At 44.3% G+C, this 18,930-nt stretch overlaps 1 protein-coding gene across 1 annotated transcript in view; it reads left to right on the forward strand.

Moving 5' to 3' along the window:
- The window catches only part of HS6ST3 (heparan sulfate 6-O-sulfotransferase 3), a 640,734-nt gene extending 622,726 nt beyond the window's left edge, over positions 1-18,008 (forward strand). The window contains exon 2 of the mRNA XM_059378356.1: positions 10,840-18,008. Within this exon, the coding sequence (XP_059234339.1) occupies positions 10,840-11,548 (709 nt within the window). The 3' untranslated portion in view covers positions 11,549-18,008. The remainder of the gene's footprint in view (positions 1-10,839) is intronic.
- Positions 18,009-18,930: the final 922 nt, after the last annotated feature.

An 18,930-nucleotide genomic window follows, 5' to 3' on the forward strand; every position in this document is an offset into this window, starting at 1 on the left:
ATTATGTGCCTCCAGACTGAGGTCCACAACACTGTTTACTTAGAAATCCCAGTCTAGTATTTCAGAGTGATTTCTTTTTTCTTTCTTTTCTTTTCTTTTTTTTTCTGCTACTTTAACTATTACCTGAAGGTATATCCACATCCAGACATTTCTGGCTGTTTCTTCTGGTCCCTCTTTTCCATGTGTTTCAAGGAGAAAATGAGCTAATGCAGAAATCAACGAAACATCCCATAGAATCAGGTGCAAATTACCTTGTTTCTTTCTAACTTGATGACATTGGAACAAAACACAACAGTGTGGGATCTTGAAAGAAGGCTACACCGTCAACACCTTGGGGTTAAGGCTGCAGTCTTGTGGGCGATTACATCCCAAGGACCTAGCACAGTGTTTGGCACAAAGGACGTAATCCAAAATATTTTTAAATAGAACAAATCAATGAATAGAGTGGCTAGAGAGGAAGACAGAGGTCTCACTGCCCCTGCCTCTGAGTTGTTTTACCCCGGGATCATCTTTTCATATCCTCAGGTGTCAGCCTCCTCATAGGTAAAATTCTGCTATGATTTAAAAAAAAAAAAAAAAAAAATCTGCTATGATGTTGTCCTTTCCTGAGGATGAAATGAAATAAGGAATGAGGAAAGTATTTTCAAAACAGTAAGCATGTTCACAAATAGAAAAGTATTCTCCTTTTTTTAAAAATTAACATAGTTCGTGTAATATTTAAAACCTCACTATTTTTGGGTCATTTCTGAGGCTCTGATGATCACGAAGGATGGACAGTTGTTGAAGGGAAGGGTGTGCATGGTGTGTAGAGTTCTTCCTGTCTGAAGCTACCACTGGGTCCTTGACACTTATTATTTTATTCTGGCAACTCTGTAAAGTAAGCATGTATACCCTGGCTATTTAGATGAGGAAACCAGGGCTCCCAGAGGTCATGTAAGCTAACCAGGTCTCACGAAGAGTGAGGTGCATCCGAAATTGAAAGCCAGATCTTTCCGACCTCAAACCTATTCTCTTTGCACAGTACCTCAAGAGACGTTTCCAGAATGCTTGGAGGATGCCATGTCCAAATGAGTAGAGCTTGACTTGTATTTTCTCGAATCTGCTCTTCCTAAATAAAAGCCACCTCCTTTGGTGGCTGCAGGATTCAGCCACCTCCTTTGAACACATTCCTGAGATTTCGTAGCGTTGTGTTCAGAAAAAGACTTATTTTAAAGCCAGAGAGAGAATTATGGCATTGCATGAGTTCTGGCTTATCTGAATTCTCTTGTGCCGCAATTTCCAACCATCCATTATTGTCCAAAGCTTACCACAGTTTTTGGCTTCTAGGTTCCTCAGGAGTGTTAAAAAGGAATGCAGCCGCACTGCAATCTTTCCCACTAGTCTCTGTAGCTCAAGTGCAAATTTGTTTTGTGGTTTCGTGTGCGTGCTGGGGTCAGGAGAATTATTTCTGAACTGCTAAGCTGTGACTACCTAGAAAACCCTCTGGACGCATAGATTCCAGAAGTTGAGATAAGCCCTCTGCCCTCTGGAACCCTACAGTGTGCGGCCTCACCCTCATTTCCTGCTGCCCCCCCACCCTGCCAGGTAACCACAAACCCCTCACCCCAAGATGCTCCTTTTGCTTCTAGAGCTTTGAATTCAACAAAGCCTGGACCATTGCAGCCTTCGATCACAAACTGTATCTCTAAGACAGCCTGACTCCAAGAAGAGGCTAGAAGGCCATCCGAACTCTCTTTGGGAGATTTTCGTGAAATCAGACATCATCTAAAAGCCTAGTATTTTGTTGACTGAATACCAGTACAGCACTGAGTAAGGGAACCGGGTCATAGATGACACTCCATACACGTTAGCTGTTGTATTGCTATTAATACCGACTTTGGTGCCACATGGAACTTTGCATGTTTTAGGCTAGCTTGCGGCATCATCACTGCCTGAGGGATGACCTCCAAGTCACTCTACCTTTGAGAACTGGCAAGGGATGGAATCAAGCGGGGATCTCTCGGGTATTTCGTGGAATATCCTAAAATGATCGCCACGTCCTGACAACAGAATCTAGGAAAATCCTAACTCAGAAGCATCTTTTATGGAAGAAGCACAGCAAAATCTGGACAGAGAGGACTTTTTTTTTTTTTTTAAGTTCCTGTGCTATTTTAGGAAAATCCATATCAAAGCTGTCAGATAGAAACCTAAATATGGAAACACGTGCCTTGCTCTTAAATATCCTGATTCACTTCTTCTCCTTTCCAAACTGGCTAGAGCAAAACAATGGCAACGGCAACACCTCGTTGCTTCTAGGCTGTGTAATTCTCACATTTGCTAAAAGCAACGCCTGGGAAATTAGCTAAGAAGAGAGAGCCCGGCTGAACACGCATGGGCCTGATAACGCAATCTGAGTGTTCTATCTGCTGTTCCGCTTTGCACGGCTGGGATCAGAGCCCCAAGTGAGACGGAATTGGGCCTTATCTTACTCCGGAGCGGCTCCAAGCTTCAGGTGAGTGCCCCCACATGCATAAACCACAGCTCTGCAGAGCAGAGCTCCTCGAGACGTCCCCGCACCCAAATCCCAGCAAGGCTGCGCCTCTGAACCAAGTGATCACGACGTCTCTGAATAATGCATGAACGCCGGACCCTCCCCGGCGCCTCTGAAACTGAACAGGAAGGAACTGTACTCGGCGAGATAGCAAAAGCACGCCCCTGGAACGTGCATTCCCTGAAATTTATTCCTGCAGCAGCCACTTGGGGGAAAGTGAAAGCAAATACGACAACCACCTGAAAATCATGGCATTTGTGTCAGTCCGACGCTCCCAGGGTTCTTGTCCGTAGAAAGCAGTAACGTGACCGGATTTGAAATGTTATCTTATTGATAAATACTACCTCTTCCTCGGGAGAGGTTGGAGGGGGCTTGATCGCCCCTGCGAGAGGACCCAGAGGATCCAGAAGCTGCTCATTGCACGCTTGGGTTTGGTTGTTTGCGAACAGTGTGCGGCTTCCCGGCACTGAAGTTAGTTGACCTCCAAGAACTGCAGAAATGCTGCCTCCTGAGAGGCTGTTTCTCCAAGGACTGACCCCAGTATAGTCCTGGGAGGAACCTTCTGCCTTTCGGATCCGCGAGTCTCCTTTCATCAAGCTGCAGTACTGATGAGGGGGCTTCGTCTCTCGTTTGATAGTCCAGCCGCTGGTTAAGTGCAACATAAACAGATCTTTTTGGAAGAATGTTTGCACACCGCTGTGTCACCAGCCCCACCTGCCCGGGTGCCCCAGCAGGGAGCAGAGCCTGCTGCATGGCCCTGCCTGGGGTCTAGGTAGCTCCTGATGGTGGGCCCCACAGAATGTCCTCTCCAAGGCTCACCGTGGTCAGCTGTATTTTGGCATTAGGACTGGGAAATCGGGGCAATTCTCTTGCCTCGAAATTCTACTCCCAGCAATGTATTCCCTGCATAAATATTTATGGTTTAGGACAGTCACCGGATTATTGTTTGTAGGCTCCTCCTTGAAGCAGAATCAGCCTCGTTGTCCCGAACTGGGAGATTAGTCACATAAATTATGGCCCATCTATAATTGGAATAATACACTCTTAGAGAAGAATATGAAATAAAACCGAAAAAGTGTTCACTCTATAGTTTTGACTTACAAATATACACGTTAAAAGTAAAATGTTCCTTCATGATCTCAAATCTCTAAAGGAAGAAATACGTATTTAACTGTGGTTATCTGGGAGTGAAGTGAAGTTATTATAGATCATTTTAGTGTTTTTTCTCTCTTGTTGTTCTGCACGGTTCCTATTTTCCATGTTGAGTTTCTAACTGGAAGATGGGAGAAATCACAGATTTAAAAAAAAAAAAAAAACAAGAGACGGAGGCTGTCCTCTCTGAGAGCTTCTACCTCTAAGTCTGAGTCCAGTCAAAAATGAGATTTTCTAAGAGTGACAAATAAATAAGATCAGACATTAACCCCCCCCCCAAAAAAAAGCCAGACCAGCTACATCTAAAAGGATTCTCCCTCTAAAGTTATCACGTACGCAGACAAAAAAAAAAAGGGATAAGAAGCCTCTCTCCTCCTGAGGGAAGCACCCTGAGCACCCTGAGATGTAGGCATTCTCCCCCGCTCCAACTTAGTGATTGAAAAGAGTCAAGATTTCAGGGTAGTATGTAAAATAAAAGTGTCTTAGCCAGGAGGGTCTGGCTGCTTTGTAAGTCGCGGTGAGGGGGGAATGGCGGCTGTGTGACGGGGGATGTGTGGCTTCTGTGTGAAGTAAGATAACCACCCTGGCATTCGTGTCTCCATTTTCTCATCATAATACTGGACATCCTTGGAACCAATCACTCTGACACACACCATTGTCAGCCACCGAAAGTTCTTTATTACCATACTTAACAATCATAGTTCCCAATTTCCCATTTGCTTAGAACATCATTCTTAAAATCGTTAATTTGTTTTCAAGGCTTGAATAAAAGGCCTTTTCATCACTGTGTCAAAGGGCAGTCTGATTGCCAAGCTCTAACTGCCACAGTTCCCCCATCAGATACAGGATAGCGGCGATAATACTCTTCGGAGATAATGAAGAATGGGGAGCTCATAATGAGTGTGCGGCTCTAAAGGGAGTCAAGAAATTAATTCCATTTTGAGCATTTGGAAAATGACTCCAGCGCACAGTACAGCGGGGCAAAGGGAGAGCTCAGTTTCACTATTTGAAAATGCGCACATCGGCTTGTGTGTAAGATGTACACTGTTAAATGTCTGAACTGGAGATCTCCTTCAGATGACCCCCAAATCTACCTGATAAAGGCTCACAATGTTCTTTGTGAGATACTGAGCTCTGGTAAAACTTGATTATCTAGAGGAAAACTCTGTGAAAACTCTGCAGGGCAAGAGGAAGATGGAGAAATTGATTATTTCCCATACATTTCACAAGGTCTAGGCTAAGAGAAACCATTAGCCTGGGCAACTTTTGTTGGTTAAGGCAGCAAGTTTGGTTTCCTGGGGACATAACTATCAGAATCCCTGAAATAGTAGCTGATAAAATATTTATTCATGCCACGAGCACTGAACAACGAAACATCCATGTTGTAGAAGGTCATGTATCATGTGCTCTGGGGGATAATGATTAGGGCATGAAGCCTGCTCAAGGGATAGGGCAGTCGCTGGTCGCTGCAATGGAGATAAAACACAAGGGGCACAAGTTTCAGCGGGGGAGAAATCCCTTCCTCAGAGGACACCACAAAAGGTTAGCTGCAGGACTTTCTACTTGAGCCGGTTTTTCGGAACGCGCAGAACTGTGGAACTCGATGATATTAATTTTGCTGCTTGATTTTATGAGAGTAAGGCTAGCGGTGGAAGGAATACATTGAATAAATCTTCCCTGTCAATGTGGCATTTTATAGGCTCCTCCAGATGTGTTTTCATTGGCTAGGCAAGTGATAACCTCATAAAAGTAAATATTTTTTGAATCGCCACAGGCAGGGTGATTCCGGAGACAAATACTCCTCATTCCACCTTTTGATGAGCATACTAGCTCTGCCTTCTTTCTTTGAGGAATCAAGAGGGAAGGATTAGGTAGAAGGAAAGAAGAACATATAGAGGAGGAAAAGGTAGTTTGGAGCAAGCTGGCGATGCGGAAATGGGAGGGAACAATGACACATGGTTGCGTGATAGGAATCTGTCCCTGATTTCTTCCTTCCCAACCCTGACGGTTCTGGGCTCTTCTCCAGTAGCCCTTCACCACAGCTACCAAGTGTCTGTCCCGGCTCTGCCTACCCTGTCCATCCTGAACCCTGTTGCCTAATGAATCTTCTGAAATCAACAATTCTCCCATTTTAGTGACTGACAGCTGGATTCAGAACCCATGATTACTTGGGCTCAGCAAGCTCTTCTCGCTTTTGTCCTCCTACCGACCATTTATTAAGCAAACATTTTGTGAAATGCACAACGTGAGCTTCCTGGTGTAAGTAGACCACTCTGCTCTCCGTACGTTCTAACTCTTCTCTCCAACATTCCTTGTCCACTCTTTATCTCCATAGCCCCCTACACAGTATCTTTTTCTAATCTATCATCCTCACACCCATAAGACTTCAGGGTATTTTATTCTTTTTTTTTAACGTTCTCCACATTTGCTAGAGTAGATCCTCACACCTAACAGACCCTCGAAAAGCGTGTGTTAATTAAATGGCTTGCTAATTAAAGAAATGAGCAATTACACAATAAACTGCTTGGTGAAATACAGGTTTTTAAAGCAGTGGGGAAGAAACTAGTAAGCTTAACATTTTTTAAAAAGCCACCTCATTGCTCCTAATTATCCATTGTTTGAAACACTCTTCTTTTTATCCAAAGTCTGTGTTGACTGTCTCCCTCTGGATGGGGACCATCCCAGTCAAATGATGGATACATTCAAAGATTCTGTCTCTTTCTACTCTTTTCACACATTTTAGACAGTCAAAAATAAGATCAGATCCGTTTTAGGAAAGGACAGAAAGGTGTATTTATCAAAGGCAAAATTAGCCTTAGTCATTAAAATACATTCATCCTCTATGATGATCATCTCTTTGAAGGAGCATCAGGTGTGGAACTTCTGCCATGAACTGCACTTTGGGCGAAGTGTTCTGGGATATGAGTCCAGTTATCAAAGAGGAGGTTCAAGGGTAGAGGTGACGGAGCCGCTCAGATGCAAGTTAAAAGAGGCAACAAGTGATGCACTAAAACCCTGGAGACTGGACAAGTCAGGCAAGATGGATAGGAGGCTTGAGTTGAGCCAGAAAAGGACCAGGAAGTTTTCTGCAGTATGCAAATGAGCAAAAAACAAGGCAAAGATGGAGGGAAGGTTGTCACGCCTCCCGGCTGCATTTAGAATTGCGCGATATGATTACCTCACAGCAGAGCAAGACGCTGAAGCAACCGTGAAAAAGTGTGTGTTCTGCGCCTCTGGACTGGAGGACGCCGCGACGGCCCCTACGATCATTATCCCTTAAAACGATCATTGAACTAACCAAGGTGCCCTGTTCCCTAATCTTCCCAAGTACACAGGTATTTGCCATCATTACCTCGGGGCCCCGAGAAGGACAATCATAAAGCACTGCAATTGCTTTACAGATGTCCTTAAATGAATTCACCCAAACTCTCAGCGAAATAGGTGGCAAACAGCCCACCTGCTGGATAGGGCGCTGTCACCGACAAATGAAGCTATCTGTCTTGGAGACTGCTCTGGTCCCAGGAGATTGGTAGAACATTCCCTTAACATGGTAGTTAACATTACTTTCACTGCACCCAGATCCCTGGGTGCTGGCGATCCCCTCAAGGATTGTGTTAGTAAACTCTGAGTCCCTGATGCCTTGCCCCTGAGCAGGGGATTGGCAAGCAGGAGGCTCAATTAACGTTTGCAGAATTAACAAATTCCTTTGCTGGGAAGCTGCTTGTCCTTCTCTGTTCTTTGTTTTATCTTTCACTGTGCTGTTGAGCAAGTAATGTCTTAAAAAACATTTGCAAATTCAAGTAGTACACAACCCTCTAAGGCTTCTCCCTAGAAACGGAATTGGGCGTTTGGGGAGCGGAAGAAAATGAGTTTTCATCGTTTTGGAGGTTCATCAAACTGGAATAAAGCTGGTAGACAATGACCGTTGGGTGTGTGGCCTGGATGTAGCCTTCATTTCAATCCTGATCTTTGGAGTTTTTTGTCTGAAGCAAATGAAAAAAGAGGAAAAAAAAATAGAAATGAGAAAAAATGATTCCATTGATCAGTTTTAGGTGTTTTTGCTTTATCTTCAACCCTATCGGTTTATTTTTCCTATTTGTCTAACTTTCTATTTTGACTCCTTCACAGAATTTAAACAAATAAACAAAACATACATGAGAATATATCTGACCAAAGCAATACCAAAATGTTAAATGAGCCTCCGGAACCACGAGATGGGACAAGTTTGTACTTTATCAATATAAATGTCCCACCAGTACCTTTTTATGTCTTGATGTCAGAGTTTTATTTACAAATTGATCTCTTATCTATTTGACTGGTAGACCTTGCAGACATTTGGGACTTATTTTACTCATGTACACATCATCCTATGATTTGACTAGTCATTGTTAAATGTAACATTATGTTGAATGAAGTTAAATTTGAAACCAATACCATTTTAAGCCAAGTCAGTTTCAGTCAGCCTTGAGACCATGTAAATTTCCAATGGCATGAAGATCTCAGGAAGTTTATGGCCAATTTTTCCGAGTGAGACGAAAGCCACTAAGATTCCACAAACAGGTTCCAGATAAACCTTTTTGTCATAAACCACTGTAGCTCTTGCCTCTAAAATCCTCCAGCTCTTATGACTGTCTTAAAAATCTGGATCATTCCTGAATCTGAGACACACGAATCAGGTTGAGAATTATCTGTTGACCATCGTCATCTTTCTTCCTTAAAACCTTTTTTTTTTTTTTTTGGTATTATCTGTTTTGCCCAGTTATAGGAAGATTATAAATTTTCCATTTGCAACTCCATGCAAAGATATCTCTGATTAAAATTCTTCTGTCTTAATCTGTTTGGCATCCTTAACCCACCTGAGCTACCTCACTATGATCATTATTGCGTTTCTATATTTATTAGGCACTTGCTTTGTGTAATAAAAATCATTCTCTGCTTGTAACATTGAAACATGAACAAGTCCTGACGTAGGACCAAAGCAGGATTAATAATGATCTGTCATATAATATTCAACCACAATAATAGCCACTCCAAACAAAACTTTCCCGTCGACATTTCCTCGTGGAGCCCAGAAGCCGTATCAGTCCTTTTCTGCCTTCCCTACTGACCTTTCGGGAAATTTCCTCCCACTGATGAAATTGTCATTCTGTCACCGCAAAAGACAACAGAGTAATGTAAAATGATGATTGGCAAAAGCAAGGGCTCAGGCTGGCCTGTCTGTGGCAGTTTCAGCACGTTCTTCTTTCTAATTTAAGGAGAAGCTGGCGTTTCTTAAGATACTGTAGTTCCCTTAGCACATTTCAAAACTGTCTGGCTAGGCATTCAAAAGAACTGAAAATAGTAAAGTTAGAGTTTTAAATATTATAGTTCATTGATTCCTTTTTTAAAGGCAGCATAAAAAAGCATTACACCCTTAAAGCCCTTATGTTTGTCATTGCTTTTAACTGGGTATTGATTTTTTTTTTTCTTAAGCCAGTTTAGCATGGCCAAGGGAAGCCCAGGGTTCCTTTCAGAGTTCTTCAGGATCATCTGTCTGCTCAGGGGACCTCTGAGGGTCACCCCTAGTGCCAGTGGTGGGGGGTGGGCACCCCATTCCGTAGACAGGCTTTCAGATTATGAGAAGACTTTCCTTCATTTTAAATCAGTAGTTACTTTCCTCTAATGCTATGGGTTCGTCTTTACTTGTCAGCTTTTCCAACTCTCCTCTTGTTTCTTCACACTCGTAGCCAGAAACACCCTGATCTTTACTGGATCATCCTGAAGCTAACCATTTAAAAATATATATATTTCTTCTCAAGGTTCCATTTGATGCCATTAGATAAGACCTATGATTATAATAACCACAGTACCTGACAATAGGCATTCAATACACATTAATTATATTTTGGGTTTTAAAATATCATTCTGGTGCACAGGAAAGCGCAGAGGCAAATCAGTGGACCTAGACTCCATTTGCAGTTCAAGTATTAATTTGTTCTAGAATCTTGGGCTATATTTTCACCTTTCTCAGTCTCAATGTTCTCAGATTTAAAAAAAAAAAAAAAGAAGAAGAAGAAGTAATGATAAAGCCCATCTTATGAAATTGTGCTGAGGATTATCTATGTTAGTATCATGAAGTATCTATCACAGTTCCCAGTACATAGTAGGTCCTCAATAAATACTGATGTCCACACAAGGCAAATCTTCCCCCAACCCTACCTACCTTATAATCCGGAATAGCAGTGTCAACAGAAAAGACTAAGAACCTTTGGCTTCCAGCTTTACCTTGTTTAGTCCCACACCCTTGGGTAAACCACTCCATCTCCTTGCATATTTATTTCCCTATCACATAGTCCCACATCTGCCACACATAAAATATCGGTTGGGGAATAACTTTCAAAAACCTTGGTGTGTTTTCTTATTATAAGGTATTATTTGGGGGCACCTGGGTGGCTCAGTGGTTTAAGCCTCTGCCTTCGGCTCAGGTCATGAGCTCAGGGTCCTGGGATCGAGCCCCGCATCGGGCTCTCTGCTCAGTGGGGAGGCTGCTTCCTCCTCTCTCTCTGCCTGCCTCTCTGACTACTTGTGATCTCTGTCAAATAAATAAATAAAATCTTTAAAAAGAAAATAATAAGGTATTATTTCCAGCAGCAATTTATCAGTGAATAAATGAAAGTGCTGAATGAATGAGTCACCTATTGTCCCCATCACGTCCCTCCCCACACCAGAGCAGGGAGGAGAAACTTCACAAATGGTGTTGAAAACCCGGTCCACTCATGTTTATGAAAATACGCACATACGGGGGGCGCCTGGGTGGCTCAATGGGTTAAAGCCTCTGCTTTCGGCTCGGGTCATGATCCCAGGGTCCTGGGATCAAGCCCCGCATCGGGCTCTCTGCTCGGCAGGGAGCCTGCTTCCTCCTCTTTCTCTGCCTGCCTCTCTGCCTACTTGTGATCTCTGTCTGTCAAATAAATAAATAAATAAATAAAATCTTTAAAAAAAAAAATACGCACATACGGGAACATTAGTCTGATAGGTGCAAATCCAGGCAACCACTCTCACATGAACATGTGGCAGAAGAGCCCCTTGACTCAGTGCTGATATAAACACTATGGAGGTTCAGAATCCCAGAGCTGTCGTTGTCTAAGACTCACGCTCTTCCTTCTCATTTCTTCCAGGAATTTCTATTACATCACCATGTTACGGGACCCAGTGTCACGCTACCTGAGCGAGTGGAAACACGTCCAGAGAGGGGCCACGTGGAAAACCTCCCTCCACATGTGTGATGGGAGAAGCCCCACCCCCGATGAGCTGCCCACCTGCTACCCCGGGGACGACTGGTCTGGGGTCAGCTTGCGGGAGTTCATGGACTGCTCCTACAACCTGGCCAACAACCGCCAGGTGCGCATGCTGGCCGACCTCAGCCTGGTGGGCTGCTACAACTTGACTTTCATGAATGAGAGCGAGAGAAACACCATCCTGTTGCAGAGCGCAAAGAACAACCTGAAGAACATGGCCTTCTTTGGGCTCACGGAATTCCAGAGGAAGACACAGTTTCTCTTTGAGAGGACATTCAACCTCAAGTTTATCTCCCCCTTCACGCAGTTCAACATCACGCGGGCTTCCAATGTGGACATCAATGAGGGCGCCCGCCAGCGCATCGAGGAGCTCAACTTCCTGGACATGCAGCTTTATGAGTATGCGAAAGATCTCTTCCAGCAGCGTTACCATCACACCAAGCAGCTAGAGCACCAGAGGGACCGGCAGAGGAGGCGGGAGGAGCGCAGGCTGCATCGGGAGCATAGGGGTCACCGGTGGCCCAAAGAGGACGGGAACACAGAGGGGGCAGTCACTGAGGACTACAACAGCCAGGTGGTGAGATGGTGACCCCCTGCCCTCTCCTTCCTCGTGAGGGGGAGGATGAGCAGGCATACTGAACTTCTGTGGCGTTGGTGACCTTGGAGGATGGTAGGCATCTGAGGACATCTGGCTATATGCGGCTTGATTTGGACACCTGCTTCCTCTTTGTCTTCATCCTTATCCAGCTGGAGATGATCTGTTGTCTTCTTCCTCCCCCCGCCCTCCAATATTTTTCAATCCCTGATATCAAGTAGGGTAGGAATGTATCCAATAGAGACGTCCTTAGGAGGTCAAGGAGAGAAGCACCAGAAAGGAAACTCTCGAAGAGCTCCTTTGCAGCATCACGAGAACCCCACAGAGACACACATGAAAAGCCAAATTGTAGGCTTGGATGTTCTGCTGAAACTGGTCTGTTTCACACTGTCTCTGTAATGGAAATATTGGCCTGTCCAGAGAGAGGAAGAAAGAAAGAAGTCCCTTTCAGCCCTTAGATGAGGTTTTATGCCAACCCTCCCTTGGCTGTTGGCTCTCATCTTGAACCCTGTTTGAATGTGGCTTAATCATAAGTAGCAGTGTTTGGTGGTTGTCATTGTTTTTAAACAAGGTTACCCTACTACTGATCATCACTCAAGACTCACACTACAAAGTCCTTGCATCTTAGCTGGGAGCCATGCTTCCTCCCCCATCTTTTAGGGCAAAGCTAGTGGAATCAGGACGGGTGTGCGTGGCCCCTGAGAAACGAACAGTGGTTGGGGTAGTTAGGAGAAAATGTGCTTAGCAATTAAGACCTAAGGAGATCACACTTTACTGATCTTCTTTTCATTCAAAAGAATTAACTAATAAATTAAGGAGGGGGGGACGCGGGAGGATGACTGTATGATGTCTCACACTTCCATATGGGCTACAAAACTTTTAGGTTTTTTTCAGGGATGTTTCTGTTTTACCTCTTCAGAGCAGTCATCCTCTTCGACATGGTACTGCCAAGTTTGATGTTCTGTTAAAAGAATCTTGCCCGAAGATTAGGAGTTGAGCTGGCCCATATGCAAATGGTATGCAAGGTCACTAAATACATGATAACTGATTCAGGCCAGGAGATGCAGAACCCAATGGGCCAGTTGTCCCAGGAGCGTAGACAGACGCTACCTCCCAGGATCCTTCATACCTCCAGCCTGATCACTTTTTTTTCCCCACCTGATCTTTGCCTGTGGTTCGGCTGTGGCTCTATTTGGCAGCTCGGACTGGAATGGATAAAGCAGGACAGGAAATTGGGCTCATTACCCACTGCTTCTTCTTTTCCATTTTTCCCAGTCACCACTACAAGAACACAAAGTCTGTCAAGTACTCGGGGGAGAAGTATGGAAAAGGGAAAAGAAAGGCCTCGCCTGGCATTCCGTAGTAGGATCAGAGTGGGTAGAAAGTTTCATAACATTGATCTGATCAGTCCTTTCAAGGAGCTGAAGGCAAAATGAGTGAAACCCTTAAATCAGATTGAAAAGCCTATTTCATTGATATCTAGCATGTTTGATGTGTAAGCCAGCTTTGCATAAGCCACATTGCAGCCTCTGGAATACTCTCACTGGGGTGGAGAGTCGATCAACCCACAGGCATTCATGGAATGCCTGCTTGTAGAGAGAGGAACCCGGGGTCTCCATCAGAGAGAGATTTGGAGAAGTGGCTTTGATTCTTCTTTCATGACCCTTGGCTTCATCTGTCATGTGAGGGTAGGCATTATTGGGGACCTCCTTTGTGTCACTTATTGAGGGAGCCCTATTCATACCTTGAATCCATTCACAACAAGGTAGATCTTATTAGGCCTAATTACCTAGATAAGAAAAGTAAACCCCACAGAGACGAGGCAGCTTCCTGGTGGATGGTAGGCTAAGTCTGGCCAACTGCAGAGCGCAAGTTCTTTTGATTCCATCATGTTTTCCATGGGGGACAAAAGCTTCCTGCCAATAGTGCAAGAAGCCAGCCATTAGAGCCCAGAAGGATTTGTCGCTAACCCATGTGCAGAGCACAACTGTGACGGTCCCGCACTCGCAGTGGACCCAGAGCCATGCTGCCTTGGGTGAGTCCCGCCCTCTCCACCTCCCTGACCCACCAACAAGCTGAGAGATTGATGATTTTATAGGCACTTGTACTTTTTGACACCTCTATGTTAAAGGGACCGAGTCAATATTGCTTGTTAGTTGGTAGAAATTAGACTCACGGAAGATTCGCATCTCCCTTACCGCCGATTTGTTCCTGAGGTTGAGAGGGAAGAGGCTTACAGCTACAGTTAATGAGCAGCCCTCTCGCTCTCTCTTTGCGTTCCGATGTTAAGATCTCATGTTCTGCCTAGAATGGCAGAGCTGCAAATTATCCTTCAGCCTGCCGCTGTGACACACACACACACACACACACACACACACACACGTGCGTGCACACATAATAACAATCCAGTGTTTTGTCATGTGGAAAATCAAAACAAGTTAGAAAGCATGTGGATTGTTTCTTTTAAAGTCACTTTAAATTTTTTGGCAGGAAATTCATGTATCGCTGAGACTTGGAGGCGGCCTCTGCTAACTTCACACTGTTCCTTAGGCATGTCGGGATTTATATCAAAAGGCTTTCCTCGGCCTGCACTGAAGGCACGATGTATGGTGCTTCACTTGAGACCAGATATCAGGATGTTCACAGGAGAAACCATCTCTTTGTGTTGGCCCAAGGCCAGTGCTGAGCAAATTAAAAAGACCGACAGGGGCTTCCTCCCTCATAACATTTCATTCTAAAGCAGCACGCTTGTTATATCCCTGGGGTCCTATGTTGATAGAAATGAAGAGGTAGGGATACAGTTTGTTCTTCCAAAATTGACTGCGCACCTATGTGCTGAGTGACACTCAGAGAAGGATTGCCAAGAGAAGACAGCTGGGCCTTGGGATCCACAGGGAGTCAGCAGTTTTGCAATCCAAAGATCCACAGGGAGTCAGCAGTTTTGCAATCCAAAACCCAATCAATTCCAGATACATTGGTATTAAGAGCCCAAGAGGAGGGAGAAAATTTTCCCCAGGGACTTCCACATCCTACTGACTCCTACAACTCCCAGATAGACATTCCTTCCCTTTTCTTGACAAGGGAAGCCCCCGATTGGGATGGGGTGACCTTGTGTACATATTTCTGGGTGTGTTTAAGTTATCGTCATGGACTGAGGTACATACTCTCTCTTCTGTCTCCTTCTAACTTTTTGGAAGCCTACTCTTGGAAATCAGAGAAAGTCTACCCTGAGAATTCTTTGGATACTCCTTCTAATAACTAATAACATTAGCAATCAGTATTGGGCAACAGCTATCGATATCATGTGTGCTATACATTTCTTATCATCTCAAGGAGGGAATTGTTTCATAGTTTAATCAAGGGTTTGAAATATGAGGACTTGTTCAAAAGTCTGAGTAGAGATAGTATTTACATGGGGAAGAAAGTCTACCAGAGGGAGACCTGGCAAAGAGGCAAGCATAGATCATTTAAGAAAAAAACAAAACAAAACAAAACAAAAAATTAAATCCATAGGATAGGATTCCCATTTGGCTGCTTTAAGAGAGAAACTCAAAATAATAGTGATTTCAATGAGATCAAAGCTGTTGTCCTCTTATTTGAAAGGCAAACTGGTTAGATAGCTCTGATGAGTGACATTAATGAACCCCAGTGCCCCTCCTGTTGCTTATTCATACTAACATATGCATGCCATCCTCATGGTCCACAGTGACTGCTGAGGCTCCTGCCATCTCATTTGTATTCCAGACAGCAGAGTGGACATGGAACGAAGTTGCAGATATCACATCCACTCACATCTCATGGGCTAGAACCTAGTCATTAGCTACAAGTAAATGCAAAGGAGGCCAGGACATGTCTTTATTATTGGTTGCCATGTGCCTTGATAAACAGGGAGGGAGGGTTCTATTATTAAAGAAACAATGTGAAAATTAATACTGGTAAAACTATCAACCTCTGACACAAAAGGGAATTGAAAACTATGTCAAGTGCTTTTCACATTTACCTATTTCATCATACGTTTTGCAAAGATTAAAATTCATAACTTTGTATAGCACTTGATGCTTTCAAAACACTTGTACATTTAGTATCCTATCGGATCTTCAACACTCTCTCATATGGTAGATATGTAGGGCGTCTATTCATGATCCCATCTGGTAGTTTCCAGTGGAGATTCAGAGAGTTTAAAAGATTTCTCAATTCGAGTTTATCAATAAGAGCGTGGCTCAGAGCCCCAGTCTTGACTTTATAGCCTCCCCGATGACTTTATGCTGCTCAGCATCCATATCAGGACTGGGAATTGCAAGAATATGAAATCTCGGCCTTTATTGGCTTATGTTTTTCCTTACCTTCTTATAGAACTGCAGTGACTTAGAAGATGCCAAGGAGATTGGTAGAGTTGGCTCACTGCCGCCAGGGAGGGATCATCTCATTAGAAGTGAAATGTCCAAGAGACGGGCAGTGTTTCAGGGGAGACCGAAAAGCACAGACCTTCAAACAACACACGCTGACTGTTCACCCCAGCCAATCCCAAAACCGAGTCAAGATGAAGGCTGAGGAAATGTGCTCGCAACTCCTTAGGGAAACTCAGTGTCAGAAATATCTCGAATCAGGAACAGCCTGAATAGTGAGAGGTAAGGGATGATCAGTAGAACCCTGCTCAAAAAAACAAACAAACAAAAAAAAACCTCTCTTCTTCCCTACTTCTTCCCCAGGTCTCTGGAATTTTATCAGCAACTTACTGCTTTGGTTCTTAAAGGTTTTATTTGGTGTTAAATGAGTCCCTTTGCAGCCTGCCCTGTTGCTGGAGAGAGGAAATGCAGCCGTTGCTGTCATAGGCTAACATCTTCACACAGAGTTTATCGGATTCCTCTCTCACCATAGCCTCTAGCTGAGCAGAAAGTCCTGTATAATGGGATCACGCAGGGGTGGGAGTTAGGCAGAGTAGAGGTAATTGGAGAGGAAAGCAGGGCTCTTGAAAGGGAAGCAGGTCTTTCAAAGGTGGAAAGATGAAGAATTTAACAGGTGCCCGGAAATCTTGAGAAATAGAGCAACGACACACGGTTTCTGTCCTCAAGAGCAAGAGCAGGCTGGGGACATGTGGACCGTCATTCTTTGGCCATTTCAAAGAGCTGCCAAGGGCATGAGGCTCAGGAAACAGGACCCCAGCCCTGGCAGCATTTTAGGGACTGAAGTAAAGGCTGAATGAGTTGGCGGGGTCGGATCCTAGGGAAAGCTGGCGTGGACTGGGACAAAGGGTACCCTCGTCTGATCACAGCTCTGTCTCCAAGGCTTTTCTTTCGCATAATTTGTGTGCCCCCTCTGGTCATCAGAACCGCAGCTGAACGTCTCCCGGCTGGGTCCCAGGGCTGGCTGAGTCCAAGGGCACCCGCCAGCCGTCGCACCTCTGGGGAGCACACCGTTTCCTTCTCCAAGTCACCTCCCTCAGCCCCCTCCTCCGTTCTCGATGGGACATTATCCTGCTCTGCTCTCACCACATCCACCCGGACACATCCGAACTAATTCCCTAAGACTTTGAATGAGCCCTTCTGGGCCAGTGGGTGCGTTCTGAGACCCAAGTGTTCTGTAGCCTCATGGCTGGACCGCGCGTGGGCCCACCCGCACCGCACATGGACAGTACCAACCTTCCCTGCAGAAGTGCTGAGATTCGCAGACGACTGGCCTTGCCGTGAACACCAGCAACGTCTGCGAGACAGAAGCCCCAGGACTTCCAGGCAAGGCCTCGAGGTATCCTACCAGGACTCCCGATCTGAGCACGCCAAAGCACAGATGTTTCTTAAGCCTGTGTTCGACGTCGTCTATGGAACAGACTGCAACTGTCACCCTTTGACGCACGGAGTAGAGACTCTGCGCGTTCCATGTTCTGTTGCTCTGTGGGAACTCATCAAAGGGCCGGATGTCAGTGCTGAAAACCCTCAGTTCTTGCCGGGGGAAACCGTGTTCCAAGGAAGCAGAGTTTGTGTGATTTAGTGACCGCCATTATTTGCCTTCTACCAACCTCTTACGTTTTTAATTTCTTATCTTTGTAATCATGTGGCGGTCTTTCCTTTCCTTTCCTTTGTGTGCGTATGTGTGTGTGAGTGTGTGTGTGTGTGTGTGTGTGTGTGTGTTTGGCCCCTGGAAGTACTTTCTGGGCTGGACTTGCATTATTTTTCATTTAATGTATCAAAGATGAAACCCGTTGGAAAGAAAAATCTAGACTTTTACTGGTGCCCCATTTTAGATGTAAACATAGTTATTCACTAGATAGTAAATTATTTCACCTAAGAGATATTTCCTTTTGTTTCTGTGCAATAATATGTATGAACCCGGGTACTAGGAGATTGTATTGTGACATTATCAACCCTTATTGCTATTTAAAAAACGATAGTTTGTAGAACTGAGGATCTCCATTGATGTGAAGCACAATTTAATGAATAAGTTAACATATTAAACTGTTGTGATGTCAAGAACAATTGTTTTCCCCTGTGATTTTGTTAGACATTTTTGCAAAATGAGAAAAGTTGGTCAAACACTTTAAGGGATTTATGGAAATTGAATCCATGGGATCAGCTTTGTCAAACTCTAAAAAAATCCATGCTTTGGATACAAATGTGCCTATTGGATGTGAAGCTTCAGAAGCATAAAAGACAAAGAAAATATAGATTGAAACAATTTAAAATCTCTGAGGCCAGGGAGGATTTCACAGGCTCTCAAACACATAAGCTTCTAGAACAGTAGTTTTTAATGGCCCTCCCTGTTTCTCGCCCACCCCAGCACATTGAAATTCACTGTGAAACATGGGAAAGCAGCCTGGAGAAGAAGGGAGTGGTAGGAGACAAAAGCGGAACCGAAGCAAAGCTGTCTGGCACTGACTCTAAAGGAAAAAAAAGAGAAAAAGAAGGAAAAGAGGCAGAGAGGAACAGGGGAACAGGGAGACCAAATGGAAGCAGAAAAATAAAATAACAGTGGCAATGAACGTAGGTCTTTCCACAATTTCAAAGCGTAGGATTGGTCCCCATCCATTTTTAAATACCTAGTTCCTAAAACAAATGCAAAGAAAGAAAATTAGTTTCTGGTAAAAAAAAGTCCTTTCCTTCAAAAAAAAAAAATTCCTTGCGTAGTGGGTGCCTTTTAAAATTTTCTTTTTACTCTTTAGAAGTGGGATTTGCGGATTCCTTCCTTACTTATGGGTTTGTGAGATTTAAAGCCTTAGAAGAATGTTATTTGACCATGTCCCTCTAGCTCATGGGAATCCTAGGCAAAGTCACCTTGACTCCACAGCAATTGGAGAGCTCATAGGAGAGGCCCAAAGACAACAGAGCTGAAATATAAACACACGTGCACCCCCACTCCCCACCACCCCCGTCCCCACCCCCGCA

The sequence above is a fragment of the Mustela nigripes genome, chromosome 15 (genome assembly GCF_022355385.1).
Source record: "Mustela nigripes isolate SB6536 chromosome 15, MUSNIG.SB6536, whole genome shotgun sequence".
NCBI classification, from domain to species: Eukaryota; Metazoa; Chordata; class Mammalia; order Carnivora; family Mustelidae; genus Mustela; species Mustela nigripes.